We start from the raw sequence: 19,878 nt of genomic DNA, 5'->3' as shown, positions 1-19,878 counted from the left end.
TTTCAGTCAACAAAGATTGTGGAAAAGTAGGCTAGGCTTTATTTTGAAAGGACGTAAATCTAGGTAGGTCGGTGGTTCTCCATGAGGGGAGATCATGCCCGCCCCCACCTCCCCCCCCCCCCCCCCCCCCCCCCCCGCCACCTGGCTTGTCTGGAGAGACTCTGGTTGTCACAGCTGAGAGGTGTGGAGGGGACGCGGTGTGCCGCAGGCAGAACTCTAGGGGGCAGGGGCTCGGGTGCTCAGGATGATGCCGAACACCTGGCCTCTGGGGTGCTGCCAGCCTGGAGGAGAGCAAGGCTTCTCCATGGCAAGAGCGGGCCCGTGGTCCAGAGGCCTTCGTTATTCCAAATGTCTGGAATGCCAGCGTGCAGCAGGCGAGGTAACGGGCGGGTCCCTGCCTTCCAGGCGCTCGCCAGTTCTCTGCAGGGACAAGGACGTGCGTAGCCAGCACCACTGTGGATGGCCAGGCACCCGGGTCTGACGGGGACAGGTGGGCTTCTCAGGAGAGGGAGCAGCCCCAGCCCAAGACTTCAGGCAGAAGTGGAAATCAGGAACCAGGAGTCGAGGAGGGGAGGGCTTCGGGAGAGGCCTTTTTATGGCTGAGTAATATTCCATCACGTGTGTATACTACATTTGGTTTCTCCATCAGGCCGGGGTTTTACAAGATCACCCGGTCCTAGTAGCGGGTGCTGGAAAGGGGTGGTGTGTGGGTGCTCGAGGCAGGGAGACAGTCGGGAATGCTCCAGCGATTCCGTCAGGTGTGATGTGGCACTGGCAGGGGTTGGAGGGGAAGCTGCCTTGAGGTGCCTTGAACGCAGGGGCCGATCTGAGTGGTCTCCACAGGGCAGAGGGGTCAAGGATGTGTCTTGTTTGTGATAAAGAAATTGGGCGAATATCAGCTCCATCCACTAAGTAAAAATGAAGATAAAACACAGAATAAGTGAACACACAGAAACCTCAAGGCAGGTGGGTCTTTTTGAGTGCACAGGGGACAGGCAGGGAGGACGTGACCTTAGATTTGGTCCTGAGGTCCCTCTCCATACAGACATCCAGTTGGGTGCACAGGTCTGGGCGCCAGGACACTGTTGTAGCTAGAGAGTGAGGTCGTGGGGAGAAAGTGGGCCAAGGTTTCCAGAACCTCACTGGCAAAGAGAGAGGGAGAGAGAGACCGCTGGGGTGCCGGCCAGGGACGCAGAGCCCGGGCGCCTCGGGATGCTTGGGGTGGGTGCTTTGTGCCGAGGAGGAAGGGGTGGCCGGGGCACCGCTGCCCACGGTCCAGGTGAAGATGCAGGGCCGGCCGGCTGAGACTGCTTGGAGGAGGAGCGGCCGGGGCTTTGGGCCCTGCTGGGGACTGTGGTCCTGGGGAGCAGGGAGGCAGCGCCCCCCATCACTGGGTGTGGAGGAGAAGAGCAGCTGGGCACGTGAGGAGTGGAGCTGGCAGAGGAGAGGACACCCCACGTGCGGGCTGTGCTCCATGGGCCTGGGGAGCTGTGGTGAACGGCCCTGGCAGTGCGACCTTCGTGGGGACGCGTGGGGACAGGGGAGGCTGGCCCTGGGGAGGGGCCGTAGGGCAGGGGCTGGCTTGTCAGGAATGGTTATGGCATGAGGTGGAAGCAGAAGCAAGGTGGGCTCATCCAGCCCCCCGCGAGGGGGCGAGGAGGGGTGGAGGGTGTTGGCAGGAGGTCAGTAAGGGGCCGCAGCCGTGGTCTGTAAAGCGCCCCATGAAGGACCCAAGCCGAGGAAGCGGCCGTGAAGGGCGGGGCGCGCAGGGGGTTGGGGTGTATCCGGGGGGCGGGCCGTGCGGCTGCGCGCTTTCGGGGTGCTGCTCTCCCGCTAAGCCTGCCCCTGCCTGTCTCCGTTCCACCAGGGACGTGTTCCCCGAGGGTCTGCCTGACGAGTACGCCTTCGTCACCACCTTCCGGTTCAGAAAAGCGTCGCGCAAAGAAGACTGGTATATCTGGCAGGTCATCGACCAGTACGGCATTCCACAGGTACGGGGGCTTTCTGCGCCCGCCCGCCCTGCAGCCAGTGGGACAGGGACCTCCTGGAGAGACTTAGAACCACGGGGGGTGCACGCACCAGAGAGGCCCACCTGCTCCCGGTGGCAAGCCAGGGCCGGGCGCCCCGGCGGGCATGGCCGTGCACAGCGTGCCTCTGCTGAGCCAGGGAACGCAGACGCCAGCTCAGCCTCCCACGACACATGCTCAGATGTCAGCGCGACTGACCAGGCTCGTGGTGGCCTGGAGGAAACCGGCTCGGAGCCACAGGGAGCCGGGTTCAAATCTTGTCTCTATCCCTTTCCTGCTGTGGGTCCTGAGACGAGTCAGTTTGTCTTGCTGGTCCTGGGCTTTCTTTGCTGAAAAGGGGAAAACCCCATGCCGACCTCAAAGGGCTGGTGGAGGGGTGGGAGAAATCATGTTGGTAAATCCCTGGAAAGGGGCCTGATGCAGGTTTGGCGAGGGGCGGTCCTTTCTGCTGACTTTCTCCCGTTTTCCCCTGGAAGCGCTGAGACTGGGCCCTCACCTGCCTCAGGGGCGTTCTGGCTTCAGCTCCCGAGAAAGTAGGACAAGGCCTCAACAACACACAGTCACATGAAGGAAGACTCAAAATCAAAACCGTCAGCACGATCCCCTGGTGTGAGATGAAAGTGACTCCACCTCTTACTCTCTGCCCAGTCCCCTTGCTCTCGGAGCTCCTGGGCCAAGCGTATCTTTGGTATTTACTCTTGTCCTCTCGGATACTGACTCTATTTTCATTTGGGACTGAAATAAAATAGAAGCAGGCTCCCATGATCAGACTCCAGCATCCACACTCACGGCCTGCTCTAGAGAGCAAATCCTCCCAGAGTCCTCCTCGGCAGGTAAGCCTAGATGCTGCTAACATGCGCCTTGGGCCCACCACACTTACAAAGCCTTTAGAAGGAGCTGGGGGGAAGCGGTCTTGGCCCAATGGATAGGGCGTCCGCCTACCACATGGGAGGTCCATGGTTCAAACCCCGGGCCTCCTTGACCCGTGTGGAGCTGGCCCATACGCAGTGCTGATGCACGCAAGGCGTGCTGTGCCACCCAGGGGTGTCCCCCGCATAGGGGAGCCCCACGCACAAGGAGTGCGCCCCGTAAGGAGAGCCACCCAGCGTGTAAGAAAGTGCAGCCTGCCCAGGAATGGTGCCACACACACGGAAAACTGACACACAAAATGACGCAACAGAAAGAGACACAGATTCCCGGTGCTGCTGATAAGGATAGAAGTGGTCACAGAAGAACACACAGCGAATGGACACAGAGAACAGACAACTGGGGGGAAAGGGGAGAGAAATAAATAAAAGATAAAAAATAAATAGAATGAGCTGGGGACGCTGCTGAGCGCTTTACCATTCTTGACTCATTTGGCCCTCGTGAGAAGGTGCTGCTGTCACCCCCTTACGCAGAAGGAGCCCGAGAGGTTGACAAGCTCTCCTGCGCTCACTCAGCACTGGGGCAGCTGCGGTCTGAGCCCGGGCGGCCAGGCTTCCATCCCCACACTCAGCTGGCCCTTGTCCTGACCCCGCCCTAGCACTGGGTCATGGCAGTGACTCTTCTGTAGCACCCCTGGCCGGACCGAGATGTGCAGACATTCCAGCCTCGGCTGCTGAGTGGCCTGGTTGCCCGAGGGCGGGCGGCTGGCTGAGGCGGTGTTGCTTCCCCCAGGGGTGGAGAACGGGGGGGCTCAGCACGCGCCCCACCCACCCCCATCTCCAGCTGGGCAGGTCCAGCTCCTCCAGTTTCTCTGGGGCCGTGGGGCCGTGGGGCTGGGCGCCGGCCGGGGGACCCCACACCACCCCTCAGTCTGGGGCTTCCTCTTTCATGGCATTTGCAGAGCTGCTTGAGCTCTGGTGTCCTCCCCTCCAGGGCCAGCAGGACAAGGGGTTGAAGTGGCCCCGAGCCGTGCAGGGACCAGGCCCACCTTGTTTTCAGAGGCACCTGGAGGCTCAGTTTCCTGAAGCAAAACAAAGCCCAGGTTGAGTGTTTTTCCCTGGAGGTGCCGGTGGCCACTGCCGTGCCTTGGGGATGAAGAAAGAGCTGACGGCCTCCAAGAAGATGGCCTGTGAGCAGATGGGGTGCACCCGCACCAGGCACGCTTTCCTAAGGGTCCTAGGCCTTCCCGTAGCCACGAGCTCAGTGAACGCTCAGGACCGCCTTCTAAAACTGGCATTTTCCCCATTTGTTGTTTGGGGAAACTGAGTGGCCTTCATCCATTCCAGACATGATGAAGGAGTCGGAAGGAGGCTGGGTGACTGGAGCAGGGGTGTGTGTGAGGTGGGGTGGTGGGCCGGCTAGACATGAGCTTCGGGGGGTGTGAAGAGGCCAGGCTGGGCAGGGCCTCTGGCAAGGGCAAGGATGTTCGCTGGAAATGAGCTCTGGGGAGGTGGGAGGTGGGCAGGTCTAGGAAGAGGGAGTCGTGCTAGGAGGCTCCTGCAGGGGTCCGGCAAGAGACGGTGGCCGCTCGGACCAGGAGGTGACAGTGACCTCGGGAGCACTGGCTGATGGACCTGAACCATGAAGAGCCGTCACGAGGCCACACGGCCTCACGGATGGACCTGGGGTCCAGGCCTGCCGGTGCCTTTCCTCGCTCTGGTCGTGCGGGAGAGACAGGCACGATGAAGAGGGAGCCTTGTCCTCAGGAGCCCCCAGGCTGGCTTGGGGACACACAGCTCAAACGCAGGGGATTGTTTTCAAGGGATGGAAGGCCCTGCTTATCATGGAAGTATTAGATGGTGGGTCACAGGTCATGAGAAAGACGAGGACTCGCTGGTTTCTCGGTTTTACCCTGCACATAGCATACCTGCAGGCAATGCAATTTAAAAAAATCCTAGGTCTCCGTGGTAATACCGAAGCCACAGGGTGGAGAAGGAGAACCCAGACGACCCTGCTTTGTTGTAAACGCTATGGCCGACGCCCCATACTGCAGGGGCACCTGCCTTTAACCTCAGGGCCGCCCGTTGTTCCCTTGTTCATTCACTCATTCATTTATTTGGTAACTTTGGATTACTGTGTGCTGTGTGTCCTGGAACCTGCGGGCTAAAGAGATCAACAAGCGAGATCGAGTGCCTGCTTATAGGATGGGCAGGGCGGATGAGGAGGAGGACAAAGGAAACAAATGCAGTCCTATAAAAATAGAAAAATAAGTCACCTGGGGATGTCGGAGAGAAGGACTGGGTTAGAATCCAGGTAGGTGCGTTTGTCAGGGAAGCCTTCACCAGGCAATGTCTTTGAATTTACTTTCTTAATTAATTACAGCTAATATTTACAATAGTCCCTGGCATATAATAAATGCTCTATAAGTACCTTATATATATATTAGCTCATTTCATCCCCCTGAGGACTCTATGGTGTAGGTGACACCGTCGGCCCCATTTTATGAATGAGTACAGAGCACAGAGAGTGTAGATGACCTGCACCAGGTCCCACCTCCAAAGGCGCTTCGGTCTGGGTCAGGTGGGCACTGGGCACAGACAGTTGGAGGGTTTTAATGAAGGGCCTATGATTACGAGAACCAACAAGTGGCCAGGATCGGGGCAGCTGGGATTAGCAGCAGCAGGAAACCCCAACCTGGGCAAGTGGAGACAGTGCGTTCTGGAGTCGCAGAGGAAGAGGCGCTCCCAGGGAGCCCCCAAAGGCCGTGGGGCTTGGAGGAAGAAAGCCATGCCAGAACCACGGGAGAGCAGGGGGGGCCAGGAGAGCAAATACCCCAGCCTTTCTCTCTTGCTGCTCTTTGCTCTCCACACCAATGGGCTTCCCATGAGCCCAACACTCCAGCAGCCACAGGGGCTCCTTAGAAGTCAGGCTCTGCGGGCTCCGAGCCCGGCGGAGGAGCTGGAGCAGGAGTATGGGGGTGAATGAAGACTAGGAGGTAGGGCAGGAACCTGTTCCCTCGTTCAAGCAGCAGTGAAAAAGCCCTTGGCCTTCACGTGCCAAGGGTCAGCCTTCCCATTGTGTACTCCTGTCACCTGGCATGTCACCCGGCTGTCACCCGGAGGAAGGTCAGTGAGGGTCGTGGAAGGGATGCAGGAATTAATACATGGATGAGAAAACATTCACTCGTTCTGAAAAAATTAAAAAAAAAAACAAAGAAAAAGAGAAAGTAACACTTTCTTCTGGAGTTGGCCATGTAGCAGAGGCATCTGGCAAAGGACTGGGGTACCACCGGGTCAAGCAGCCAAGAACCCTGCCCTCAGCACCCTCGTTCTCCTGGAGCCTTGGCCTTTCTCCTCAAGAAAGAAGGCGGTGCTGGCTACTGAACAGGGTCTCCCTTTGGAGCCTGGGGTCTGGCCAGGAGATGGGCTTTGTTTAGCGAGCCCAGGGTTTGGAAAGATACTGGAACCATTCAGGGATTAGGTGGTTCTCCCAACTCGAGCCCCTCTGCACCAGCTGTCTTGCAGTCCCACCAGTGCCCTCCTCCCTGCCCAGCCCCTCTGGGCAGGTGCGTTTGTGAGCCCCTGGACCAATGTGTCCAGTTATTCCATAACAAACTCCTTAGAACAAGCTCCAAGGTGGATAGTGCTGACACTCAGAGATGAGCTGTCATTAGCCCAAGGTCGTGCCGCTGGTGGGTCGGAGCCAGGAGCAGGTGGTCTGACTCCAGAAGGTCCCTCTCCCTCCCCGCCCCGCCTCCATCCCACTGGCAGCTGGAGGTGTCTCTGGTTCTCTCCTCCCCCAGGTCTCCATCCGGCTGGACGGCGAGAACAAGGCTGTGGAGTACAACGCCGTGGGCGCCATGGAGGACGCCGTCAGGGTGGTCTTCCGCGGGCCCCGGGTCAGCGACCTCTTTGACCGCGACTGGCACAAGGTGGCGCTGAGCATCCAGATGCAGAACGTCTCCCTCTACGTCGACTGCACGCTGGTGCAGACGCTGCCCATCGAGGAGCGGGAGAACATCGACATCCAGGGGAAGACCGTGATTGGCAAGCGCCTGCACGACAGCGTGCCCGTTGACGTGAGTACCGGGGCGGGGCTCCTCTGAAGCCAAGTCCTGGGGTCACAAGGGACGAGCCTCGGGAGCGAGATGCCCTCTCGTGCCCCACCCAAGAGGTTCATTCATCAGTCACCAGCGTGGGCTGTCTTGGGAGGGAGGACCTTGACAAAGACACCTGCCCTCTCGAAGCCCAGGTTCTCCATCACTCATTCACTCATTCAGCCATTCACCAAGCAAATTGAGCACCCACTATGTGCTCAGCGATGGGGGCATGGCACCCATGCAGGAGAGCATGACTGCATGGCTGTGGCTTCCCAAATAATTCTGGAGAAAGATAGCTCTAGAAGTCTTAAGACGTGAAACATGTACACAGATGTTGATATCAACAGATAAGATTTCCTGTAAATTTGGAATCTTTTTTCTTTATTCCCTGAGGGTAGAAAATTTGGAAAACAAAAGGAAAGCACATGAAATGACAGTCTCCCTCGTGGCACCACCCAGGTCTAACTGGTACCAGCTCGGCATCTGCTTTTCCATCTCCATCCCACCAATGTTTTTTTCACTGTTGACTCTTTTTTTCATCTCTGTTTTCTTTCCTTTAATTTTTCTTTGTTTTTTTTTTCTAGAAATACATACCCACATCTATACATGCAGAAACACATATACTATAAGTGTGCGTATACACACGTATTAGAGGGTGCTCTATGTGCTTATATTTCAAACTGAACTCTACCTTATCTACCATGCCCAGTAGCAATCCCCACTTTCCCAAAAATAACAGGAATAAAGATTTGAGGATAGCTCTTTCCAAAACCATTTCTTCTATTTTTGCACTCATATGTGCATATCCACAATCAAAGCACAGTATTCTTGGATCTGTGCTGGATATTTTCAAATTTATGTAAATGATCATCTTGGTTTCCAGCCACTAAAGAAAAGGTTGTACAATGGGTTGGATTAACTATAGGAATTTGCTGGCTCACGGTTGCAGAGGCTAGATGGCTCGCTTCCTCCCACGGTTGGTGTCTTCTCGCTGGCCAGCAATCTTTGGGGCTCTGTGGCTGTTCTGTCACATGCGATTCACATGGTGACCTCTTCTCCTCTGGGCTCCGTTGACTTTCAGCTTCTGGCCGACCCTGTGGCTTCTTCTGTGTTCAATTCCCTTTGCTTATAAGGACCCCAGCAGTAGTGGATTAAGGCCCACCTTCTCTCACCTTAAATAATGACATCACAAAGGGCCTGATTGCAGATGGGCTCACACCCACAGGATGGGGGGGTGGGGCCTGAACTTGCCTTTGGTGGGAGACATGAGTAAAGTCCCAACAATGATGTCATACAGGAGGTAGAGCTTCAGTTTGCTGCTTTTTTATTTTTTAACTCAAAATTGTGTGGTTAAGCTCTTATTCCTTTTTAAAACTGTTTAGAATACTTTATTATACATTTCAAAAAATTCATTCCCCTGCTAGTGGATATTCAGATTGCTTCCAGTGTTTTATTGTCAAAATCAACACAGCCTTGGGCATTTGGGGCACTGAGCATGGTGGTGGCTCACGGAGGAAAGTGAGAGGAGCATCCGTGTGTCAGGCTCGAGATAAATTGTGAGAGTTTCTCTGGGGCATGAACTGTAGGGTGTATGATTTTTAGCTTTCTCACGTTACTGATTTCTCTACAAAGTGACAGTACATTTATATGCCTACCAGCCATGTGTGAAAATCCCATTTTCTTAAATCCTCCCCAAAATCTTGATAGATTTTAATGTTTAAAGTTTTGTTGTTATTTTACCAATCTGATGGGCACACAGTGGTATTTTATTGTGGTTTTCATCTGCAGTTGTCTGATTCCCATTGAGATTGAGAATCCTTCCAGATGTTTCTTTATTGGCCACTTGATTCCCCTTTGGCAAATACCAGTCAATAGCCTTTGCTTATTCTTCTATTATGCTGTTTTTCTTTTCTTTCCATAATGGTTTCTAGATAATTTTTATATATTCTGAATACTAATTGTTTATCTGTTATGTGTGTTACAAAGTTTGTTTCCTGGTCTGTCAAGCATAAACTATGAAAAAATGATTAAGTTTGAATGAATCTAAATTTCAGAAATGATATTATGGCAAGAGGCGCCGTAATTATAAACTCTTTTATAAATTGCTTTGTTAATGAAACAGTAAGTCATCAGCATTCCCAGTGTTTACAGAGTCTTTCAAAAGAACACCAGAGGGAGCTGATCAGGATACCAGCAAGAGGAGAGGCTGGGTGGCAGGTGGGAAGGGCACAGGCCGGAGGGACACCGGGCCCCTGGGGTCCACAGCCAGCCACCCCCAGCCCACCACAGCGGCCTGTTCTGCAGGCTGTGTGTGTGTTTAATCTCGAAATGGGAATCATCCCGAGTGTTTTTTTTTCATATATAGTTGCTGAGGAGATGAAATAAGATAGTAGATGTGGAACCAAATTAAACAAAGAGAATAGTTCAAAGTAAAGCCTCGTGCCTGCTGTTCAGGCTGATTCCAGCTGTGCACACACTGCTCTGGGCCCTGCGGGAAGGGCCCCCTCGCCCCAATTCTGAAGGAATTTCTTCACACTCTTGGATCCCATCGGCACCCTAGAGAGAGACACTCTTGGAGAAGCTGTGGTGAGGTCTCTGGGAGGTGACTCTGCTAACGGAGCCTGGCCCCAGTGAGTTCCCAGGCCTCGGGGAGGCCGTGGAGTGACCGTACCGGCCTCTGGCCTCAGGTCCTCGCTCCAGCTCTAGGTTCCCTTGGAAATACTACATTGTCTCAAAGCCTCGGTGTTTTGGTTTCTGTTTTCCTTTTGTAGCCAGGACCGAATCGCAGCCTGTGCACGAGTTACCAGTTTTGGTTGCTAGAATACTGAAGAGCCCTCAGTGCCCCAAGCCTCTTTGTGCCCCCTCTGCCCCTCAGTGGCCCCAGCTCATCTCCCTGGGTGCCCCAGACCACCCCCTTCTCTAGCAACTGGAGGCGAAGGGACTCTGCTCCCCGCCCGCAGCAGCGCCCCTTCTGCTGGGCAGTGACGGTGCTTAGGGCCTCCAAGATGCTCCCTGCTCCTGTCCCTGCCCAGGGGACCGAAACAGCCCCAGGACCTGGAGGTCTTGGAGGTCAGTGCGGTGCCTGCACAGAGCCGTGGCTGTGGAGCTCCATGGGGAGGGCTGGCCCCTGCTGCAGGGAGCGCAGGATCTTGGGGTAAAGCGGGAGGAGTCTGGGGGCGTGGGAGCCCAGGCGGGCCTCCCGGCAGCGGCATCTGCTCTGTCCAGGTGCCCCCCCAGCCCTGCACCCTCCTACTCCCTCTCCTCCTCCTTCCAGGGCCCCCAGGAGCAAAGCCTCTGCCCCTTTCCTCCCGCAGCCTCTGTGCTGGGAGGGGCCCACCCAGGCCCTTTGTCCCTCTGGTTGCTCCGCAGCCCCTGAAATGAGTGTTTGGGACCTCGAGGTCTTGGTCCTTGTGCAGAAGCGATTTCCTCCCAAAGAAAGTTGGGGGCCTGGCGGCTGGGAATGGGAGTGGGCAGACCGGAGCCAGCCCGGGAAGGTCACGGGGCTTGGCACAGAAGCTTTTCCCTGAAGGCCACAGGATGCGGGACACGGAGACAGAAACCAGACCTCCTTCAGGGCTGGGGGTGCCTTCTGAGGGGCCGGCCAAGGGGCAGGAAGGGGCAGACGGGCTGGCGCAGCCAGGCTCCCCCGGGCCTTCCGGGAAGGGCGTAGCCCGGGAGCCCCACATTCGTTCTTGGTAAGAGTAAATTCACCATGAAAAGGAGTGAGATGGGGTGTGAGCACAACATTTAGAGTAGTCCATTATGCACAATCAGTATTTAGTAAATAGTAGCACATTTCATTATCCTTTAATTATATGTATTTTATAATTATGAAACAATGTTGTTCATGATACTGATACAAATGTGCTTACTTTGGTTCAGGCATTTAAAATACATTAGGGGGTGGGGGGTACACATGAACCTCTTATATTTTTTAATGTAACATTTTTTGTGTGATGTACATATCTTCAAAAAAATAATTTACAAAATGATGTGGTGGTGGGGGGTGGGTTATATGGGAAGAAAGAAAGAGAGAGAGGAGAGAGAAAGAAAGAGAGAGGAGAGAGAGAGAGAAAGAGAGAGAGGGGAGAGAGAGAGAGAGAAAGAGAAAGAAAAAATACATTAGCTTATTTGGGTCTCAGAATACCTATGAGGTTTCAAGGTTCACCCTATTTTTAAAATACAGAAACTTTGGCTCAATGAGGCTACATTGATTCACTCAGCACAAATGTATATTTTATTTTGTCTTTATTAAGGAATAATCATAAACAGTAAAAGGGGACAGTGCTTGCTCTATAGTTCGATGAGATTTGTCGAATGCTTATATTTGTATAATCAGAAAGAGAGTATCAGTAAGTAGCCTCACATCTCCCGGAGCAGCGGAGAGGGCTGCACACCTGCCCCAGGTCCCCTCTTCCTTCAGTCCACACCAGGGAGCCCCCTGCGGGGCCGGTGCTGCGCGGGGCCGGCACTGTGCGTTGCCGATAAGGCAGGCCCTGCCTGTCTGCCGGGGTGACAAGCTACGGACAGTGCCTGTTCTTGTCATTTGTCACGTCACCTGCCTGACACACAGTGGGCCTTCGGCAGCGTTTTGCCAAATGAAAAGAAAACCCAAACACGACCCATGATTTGAGGGCGTCTGCGCCGTCTTAGGGAGGACGGGCGCACACACATGTCCTTTCCGTTCCCTCAACTAAATTCTGTGACAGCAATGAGCACTGGCTGTGACAGACCCAGGAGAAGGTCCTCGAGTCTAGACGACTGAGTAGGTGCAGGGGGAGTGGGCAGGGGCGGCTTCCTGGAGGAGGTGCCTGGAGCCTTGAAACACGAATAGGATTTATCTGGGCCAAGGAGCCGGGACCACGAGGTGGAAGGCGGCTCTGTGTGTGCAGAGAAGCTTCTGGATTTGGAGGAGGATGGGTTTGAAGTATAGGCGTGGGTGAGGCAGAGGGGAGGGCAGGGCTCAGCCTGGGACGCAGCAGGGTGGTCACGCTTACAGAGGTGCTCTGGGGCTGCAGGGGGTGGGCACGGGGTGGAGGCAGAAGCTGGGGGACAGAGCCTGTTGGGAGGGGAGCGGCCCTGAGTCTGGCCAGTGTGGAGCGGCCTGAGGCACAGTGAAGTCCTGGGGTCACTGCTGGGGGCCCAGGGGCCAGGGGACGGCCAGGTGCCTGGACAGACGCCAGGCAGGGGTGCCAGTCCCTAAGCAAAGGGGTGAGTGGGCAGCAGACCAGGGAGTGGGGGAGATGCAGACCCGGTTTGGAGGAGGGGTGCCCCTGGTAAAGGGCTGGGGCCCGGAGCACAGATGGCCAGGGCGTGCACCAGGGCCTGAGTGTGGACGCCTCACCCGTCCCCTTTGTCCAGTTCCTCTGTTCACAGGCCTCGGCCCCCCGCCACATCCTGGGCAGTTTGCTGGGCTGAGCGGTGGGACCCCACCAGGAGCCCAGGGTCTCGTTTCTCTGTGCTCTGGAGCAGAGCCGACCCAGCACGGCCCCCGCTTCGGGCGGGTCAGCCTGGTGCCCTCCGGGGCGCGGCCTGCTTGGCTGCCCTCCTCTCGGCCTCCCAAAGCCACGGCGCCTTGTGTAGGTAACGAAGAGGCACGGATGCGTACCCTGGCGCTCCTGCTGGGAGAAGCGGGGCGCTGGCTGTGGGGCTCGGGGGCAGGCCTAGGCCTGCAGATGCCCGCTGTGCCCTTGCAGGATGACAGCCCTTCACGGTGCCGCCGCGGCGCTCCAGGGGCCCGCGTGGGCTCAGGCGCTCGCCCTGCCTCAGCCCTGTGTGTCCCTCGCCCCGTTATCCCCAGTTAGGCGGAAATCCAGGCACAGGGACGCGGGCCGCCCTGCGTAGAGCGGCCAAATCAGTAAGTGCTGCTGCAGGCCCCCAAGTCTGCTGGAGGGACTCGGATCGGGGTCCAGGATGCTTACATTTAAAAAGCACCTCTTTGGTGTCTGAGGCCCCCCTCCTGCCCAAATTGCTCAGTACGTGGCACAGGGGAATCCTGGGGGCTCAGGCGCCTGGCTGGGGGAGGAGGTGAGGAAGGATTCGGCGGTGGGGGTGTGGTGGGCCTGCAGGCAAATGCCCCCTCCAACCCTCTCACCCCCCTGGAGTGCCTGGCCTGCTCCCCAGCCAGTGTCCCTCCTCCCCGCCCAGCCCTCTGGGCCCTTCTCTGTACCGGCCTGGCCAAATGGGCCTGCTGCCTCGGGTGCTGGCTTGCTAACGAGGAAACCAGGACCGTCTCTTTAAAACCCGCCTTGTTCAAAGGCCTGGTTTTGCATTCTGTCGTGTTCTGTTTCTGGGCTGCTGTCCACAGGAAATAGAACAGACGATGAATGGAATTGCCATTCTTTCCGCCGAACAAATTCAGGGGCGCGAAGCGTTCGACTTAGAGGGATGCATCGTCAAGCCAGGAGGCCGAGAGCAAGCCCTGAGCCCCCATCTTGTCCATCTTGCAGAGGGTCTCTAGGCCCAGCATGGGCCGGAGAAGCGCAAGGGGAGGTGCACGGCCGAGGACACCGAGCATCGGTGTTGGATAAAATCAGCATTCCTGCAGCCATGGCTTCAGCTCACGTTCCAGTTGATAAATGTCCATTCTTCCACCCATTCATTCAAGCTTTCGTTCTCTGCTAGTGGCTTGTCGACTGGTGCCAGGAACTGGTGCCCTGGTGGGATCCAGTGAGGGACAAGACAGACGAGGGCCCTGCCCCCGCAGCATTGACCTTCGAGTAGAGGAAACAGGTTTTAAAAGTTCAGCTAATGCACACATGCATGACGGTGTCTTGTGGCAAGTGCTGTTATGAAGATACAGGGCAGCAAGGCAGAGTGACGGTGGGGCTGGGCTAGGATGGGGTGACTAAGGGGGTAAGGGGGCAGGAGCCTGACCCGTGAGGAACAGGTGCGATGGAGCCTCATCTGGGCAGGGGGATCTTCCAGCGTCAAAGAACTCAGTGGGTTTGCAGACTACAAGTCAGCATGGAGAGGTAAGGCTGGTGTGGCCAGAGCAAAGAGAGGGGACCGTGGAGGAGAGGTGAGCCCTGGCCACAGCCTGCAGGCCTGCTGGGGCTCAGAGCTGGTAGGAGGATCCTACTCTGCGCCAGGCCCCTCAGCTGAGAGCAGGAGAAGGCGGCGATGCCTGGAGTTGGATCTCTGCCCTCAAGGAACCTGGAGCCCAGAGAGAAAGACAGACATACACTACACATGTGGTACCTGATGGGCTGCTGTGTGCACAAGTGAGAGGAGGGCCTGGGGGCCTCCTGCTGGCAGCAGAGGGAGGTCCACCAGTAACCTGTTGCTGCAAAACAAATTACTTCCAAGATGCAGAAAGAAATGACAAACACTATTGCCTCTTAGTTTGTGTGGTTGGGAATTGGGGAGAGCCTCAGGGACAACCAGTGCTGTCACCTCCAAGCTTGAGAGGGGCTGCAGGCACCCTTTCCTAGCCAAACTGCATGGTTGGCAGTCCCTGGTGGGCTGCTGAGCTGAGGGACCCAGGTCTTCTCCAGAGGGCAGCTCTCAACATGGCACCTGGCATCCCACGAGTGAGTGATGTGAGACAGAGAGAGGGAGGGAGAGGAAGAAAGAGAGAGAAGGAAAAGAAGAGAGAGGGAGAAGAAGAGAAGGGGGGAGAAGAAGAGAGAGGGAGGGAGAAGAAGAGAGAGAGAGGGAGAAGGAGAGAGAGAGGAAGAAGGAGAGAGAGAGGGAGAAGAAGAGAGAGAGAGGGAAAAGGAGAGAGAGAGGGAGAAGGAAAGAGAGGGAGGGAGGAGGAGAGACAGAGGGAGGAGAGAGAGAGGGAGAAGAAGAAGGAGGGAGAAGGAGAGAGAGAGGGAAAAGGGAGAAGAAGGATAGAGGAAGAAGGAGAGAGAGAGAGATGGAATAGGAGAGAGAGGGAAAAGAAAGGGAGAAAAAGAGGGAGAGAGGGGAGGGAGAAGAGGGACAGAGAGAAAGAGAAGGAAAGAGAGGGAGAGGAAAAGGAACAGAGAGGGAGAGAAAGAGAAGGAGAAGAAGAGGGGTGGAGGAGAAGAAGGACAGAGAGGGAGGGAGAAGGAGAAGAGGAAGAGGGAGAGGAAGCAGAAGAAGAAAGGAAAAGGAGAAGGAGAAGAAAGAGAGAGACATACACGTGGAGGAAGGATAGGAGGGAGAGAGAGAGAAGAGCATGTCCCGTACAGAAGCCACTGTCTTGCAGCCCACTCTTGGAAATGATGCGCCTTCACCTTTGCAATGTTCTTTCTATTAGAAACAAGTCTCCAAGTTCACCTCACGCTAGAGGAGAGGAATGGAGCTCCGCCTCCTGAAGGAAGGGGTATCAAAGAATCTGTGGACATACTTTTAAAACAACCACCCAAGGGAGAGCCTGGGCCTGGTTTGGGGTGACTGAGAGGTGCAGACTGCTCAGGGCTTTCCTAGAAGAGGGGCTGCAGGTAGAGGCCCGGGAGGGAGCCACGCGGTTTCTCTGTGACCTCCCCTAATGGGGCCGGGCGTGGTAGATGGCAGGTGCAGAGGGAGGAGCTCACCTGGGGCCAGGCAGAGCCAAGGCTGGGGCCGTGTCCTCCAGGAAGGGCTGGGTGCTGTTTATAGGCTGTGTGCATGTATGTGTGCGTGTGAGGTGTGAGTGCGTGTGCAAGTGTGTCAATGTGCACGAGTGTGTGAGGTGTATGTGAATGTGTGTGAGGTGTGTGCATGAGGTGTGTGTTTTGTGACTGTTAGTGTACACGAGTCTGAGGTGTGTGTGCAAGTACATGTGATGTGTGTGCAAGTGTGTGAGGTGTGTGTGCTCATGTCAGTGTGTGAGGGGTGTGTTGTGCTTGCGCCAATGTATGTGAGTGTGTGAGGTGTGTGGTATATGTGTGTGTCAATGTGTGAGGTGTATGTGTGTGTGTGCGAGGTATGTGTTGTGTGTGTGTGCAAGTGTGTGAGTTGTTTAGTGCCACAACCCCTTTAAGGTATAAGTTACAGTAAAGGGCTGAGGCAGTTTTTTTACTGTAAAATTCCACTTGAACAGCCATGTGGTGACACCTGGAGAGGCCGAGGAGGGACGCAGGCACCTCCTGGAGATGCGCGCGGCGGCACGTAGAGGGGCTGGACTCCCCGCGGCGGCGCTGAGAGGACGGGCCGTTGGGGGTGGGATAAACCCTGGACGTGGACCCCACTCGCCCCTGCCCTCGGCGCCCCGCTCCTGGAAGTGGGGGGGCGGGGGTGCTGCGCTGGGTCCTCCTTGGGTGGCTGAGGAGCCCAGGGCAGGGGTCGCCCGGGGCCAGGGGTCCCCAGGGGGCGGCTTGGTGCCCGACATGGAGGCTTCTGGTCGCGACGCCCCTGGAGCTCATCCTCAGACCTTTCTCCTTTGCAGTTTGACCTTCAGCGGATAGTGATTTACTGTGACTCGAGACACGCCGAACTGGAGACTTGTTGTGACATCCCCTCGGGTCCGGTGAGCAAGGCCTTGGCGCCGAGGGGAGAGGGGGTGGTGGGCACCGCGGCCTGAAAGGCGAGGGACCCCATCGATGTGCTCAGAGAGGCCGGGCCAGGCCGGGGCAAGCTGGCAGGGGGCACAGCCGTCCCCCGGGGGCCTCGCCGCCGGCCCAGCCCAGGAGGAAGGGAGGAGGGGGGCGGCCATCAGCCGCAGAGCGGGGGGCGAGGCCACAGCTCAGGACCCAGGCTGGCCAGGGCCGCCTTTGGGCCCCCAGCAGGTTCCTGCCTGTCCCTTTGACCCCTCACCTCCCCCTCTCCGACCTCTGTGACAAACCCTAGTCCCACTGCGCACAGGAAGACAGGGATAGTGACAGAGCCTGCTGCAGAGCCTGGAGGGATGGTGTCCTCGAGAGATGCCAGTGGACTGGGCGGGGAGCGGCCCTGTCTCAAGATGCCGCTGGTGACCCCAGCAGGTGGCAGCCTCCAGATGTGGGCTCTGGAGTCAGAGTGTCCTGCTGGCGAGAGCGAGAGGGCAAGGCAAGGACAGGCAGGGACGAGCGAGCTGCGAGTGAGCGTAGAGAAGGCGGGGACAGGAGCAGGCGGGGCGGTCGAGGACACCTGGACACATGCCGGCAGGCATCGGGGTGGCGCCGGGTCTGCCAGGCGCTCATCAAGCCTGCTCGCCCGAGCCCGCTCAGCGCATCAGGAGGGCCACGCGCTTGCCCCACTCTGCAGAGGTTCCACCGAAGCTCCTGGGGGTGCTGAGCCAGCCAGGAAAGTGGCTCGTCCCAGCCCTGCGGGAGCCCGGAGCCTGCAGGCGCACGAGCCCCACCCTCCCAGCCCTCGTGCTCAGGGCTCTGAGATCTCCAGGGCTTTCCCGTCCTTCTTTGCCGGCGTGGCTCAGTGGAAGCACTGAGGATTGTGCGCCCTGCTGGAGAGCACTTGCTGGGGGGCCCCAGCTTCTGACCCTCTTGGTTTCCCTTCCAGTGCCAGGTGACTGTCGTGACGGAGCCGCCACCCCTGCCGCAGCGGCCTCCCACCTCTGGCAGTGAACAGATTGGGTTTTTGAAGACCTTCAACTGCTCCTGCCCAGCTGGAGAAAAGGTACCACCTGCCAGTCCACCCTCAGTTCCCAGCTCCCGGAGCGGCAGGGCCATGGCTGGTCAGCAGGACCACGGGGGAAGTGATGCTGGGAGTTTCCTATCATGCACTTAGCCAAAAGGGCAGGATGGCTCCAGTCTTGCAAGGCTTGCAGGTCCCAGCACCATTCTGGCTCCTTGCGCCTCTCGTCCCTTGAATTTTTGTGCACGCTAGGAGGAGAGAGCCTCCAACCTAGCTCTACTCCATAATGTGTCCCTGGTGCCTCCTTGTCTTACCTCCATTCAGGTGCATCTAAATCAACCCAGCGTTGGTTTGATAATAAGACCCAGGACAGCATCCATGTGGAATCTAAACCCCCTCTTGACATAGATGTGCAATGGACACAACCAATCCAAGGTCCACAGAGAAAATGTGACATTGGTGTGGGAAAAGTGGCCATGGCGGCTGCTGGGTGCAGGGAATGGGAGGAAGAGATGAGATGTGGAGGCGTTTTCGGGACTTGGAGTTGTCCTGGGTGGTGCTTCACGGACAATTATGGGACATTGTAGATCCCCCCAGGGCCCACTGGATGGAACGTGGGAGAGTATGGGCCATGATGTGGACCATTGACCATGAGGTACAGTGATGCCCAGAGATGTACTTACCAAATGCAATGGATGTGTCATGATGATGGGAGAGAGTGTTGCTGTGGGGGGAGTGGGGGGTGGGGGGGGGTGGGGTTGAATGGGACCTCATATTTTTTGAATGTAATATTTTTAAAAAATGAATAAAAAAAAAACAAAAAAAAACAAATAAACATAAACAACTGATCTAAAAAAAAAAAAAAGACCCAGGATGGAGCAAGGAGTGAGGGTTTTGGATATGCTCAGTGGGGTCGGTCTCAAAGCATCATCTAATTAGTCACACTGTGTAAATGGCTGAATGTGAGTTATGTGCCGGTTTGTTTGTAATTAGTCTAGATTAAATCTCTCACTGTGTGCCTGAGGCCTTCGTTTGTTCCCTTTGTCTATGGATAAAGGCTCTTGATAAGAAAAAAATGTCCTCCCCTCATTTGAGCAGAAGGAACATAAACAAATACAGGAGATGACAATAAGTAGGTGTTCTGCCATTGATTGCACAGGAACGCTGGCACCTGCAGCATGGGGCTGCAGCCATCACTCTAGCTCGGTGCCAAATGGAGGAGGTGCCCAAAGAGACTCTGCTGGGACTAGAGCTGTGCGGGCAAAAGCACAAGTGATGGTGGGAATTAGAGAGAGCACGTTAAGGGTTTCAGCTACAGAGTCTCTCTCAATGCGCCTGGGCTGCAGGCGATGCTCCCCCTTTGTGCCCTTAGTCCTCCCTCGGGTTCTGTTTGGTCTACCCCGAGGGCCAGTCTCTGGGGAGGGGAGCGGGTGGCAGAGCCCTCACGGAGCTCTCAGGCAGGAGGGGTGGTCGAGCCCTGGGGGCTTGCTGGGAGCCAGCTCTGCGCTGTTCCTTTCTCCAGGGGCAGCGACCTGGGCAGCCTGGGGGGCCAGGCACGTGCCCCAGCCTGGAGCCTTGGGCCAGGGCTGGGAGCAGCCTGGGGCGGGACCCAGGGCTGGTGCCCTGGCTCAGCCGTGGAAAGCCAGCGCCCCCTCCCCACCCGCTGGCTCAGGGCTGGCTGCCATAGTCCCGTGCTTGCTCATCAAAAAATACCAAAAGGCAGCTGTCTCAACCCAACGCCCTAAATCCTTGTTTACAGTTTAGAGCTGCAGTTCCTCAGCTAAAGGCACTCGCATCCCAAGCTCTTGGTCATTCAGTGGAGTGCGCGCAGGCCCTGCGCCAGGAAGGGGCAGCCGACACTGGCTCTGGCAGGGCCGAGCCCTTGCCCCGGGTGTGTCCTACCGCAGCCTCCTGTCGACCCAGCAGGGTACCCAGGAGGGAAGTCTGGGCTCACGCAGGCCTCCCTTCTTCCCTCCTCGCCCATCTTCCCACATTGCAGCTCCCAAGAACCCCGGGCCCTGGGGCCTGGGCCTGCCCCGCGGTGTCCTCGCCCCCATGGCTTCCACGCTGGGGTGGCCCCGGCGGGGTCTCCAGTCGCCTTGCTAACTTCATCTCCCTCCACTCCCCCCTCCCAATTTTCAGGCCAGGCAATGCTTTCTCCAGTTCTTTGGAGGATTCCTGCCCTTTCCTGCCTTCTCACATTTGCGTAGGCAGCGTCTTCACCTGGCATCCTTCTCCATCCCCTGCCAACGCCAGCTCTTCTCTCAAAACTTCTCCAGGGAACCCTTTCCTGAGCACATACTTGTCTGTATGAGCTCCCCTTTCCAGTCTCCCTCTTTCCTTCCTTCCTTCTATCCCTCTCTCCTTCCTTTCCTTATTCATCATCCATCCATTCAATATTTATTCAGAACCTTCCATTTCAAG

The 19,878-nt window shown here is 56.6% G+C and overlaps 1 protein-coding gene across 1 annotated transcript in view; it reads left to right on the top strand.

Moving 5' to 3' along the window:
- COL22A1 (collagen type XXII alpha 1 chain) overlaps nucleotides 1–19,878 on the top strand; it is a 246,506-nt gene that overhangs the window by 39,302 nt on the left and 187,326 nt on the right. Inside the window, exons 5-8 of the mRNA XM_058276085.2 lie at nucleotides 1,868–1,991; nucleotides 6,697–6,972; nucleotides 16,331–16,411; nucleotides 17,380–17,496. Of these exons, the coding sequence (XP_058132068.1) occupies nucleotides 1,868–1,991; nucleotides 6,697–6,972; nucleotides 16,331–16,411; nucleotides 17,380–17,496 (598 nt within the window). The remainder of the gene's footprint in view (nucleotides 1–1,867; nucleotides 1,992–6,696; nucleotides 6,973–16,330; nucleotides 16,412–17,379; nucleotides 17,497–19,878) is intronic.

Source organism: Dasypus novemcinctus, chromosome 14, assembly GCF_030445035.2.
Source record: "Dasypus novemcinctus isolate mDasNov1 chromosome 14, mDasNov1.1.hap2, whole genome shotgun sequence".
In the NCBI taxonomy this organism is placed as follows: domain Eukaryota; kingdom Metazoa; phylum Chordata; class Mammalia; order Cingulata; family Dasypodidae; genus Dasypus; species Dasypus novemcinctus.
This window is presented reverse-complemented; position numbering and strand designations above follow the sequence as displayed.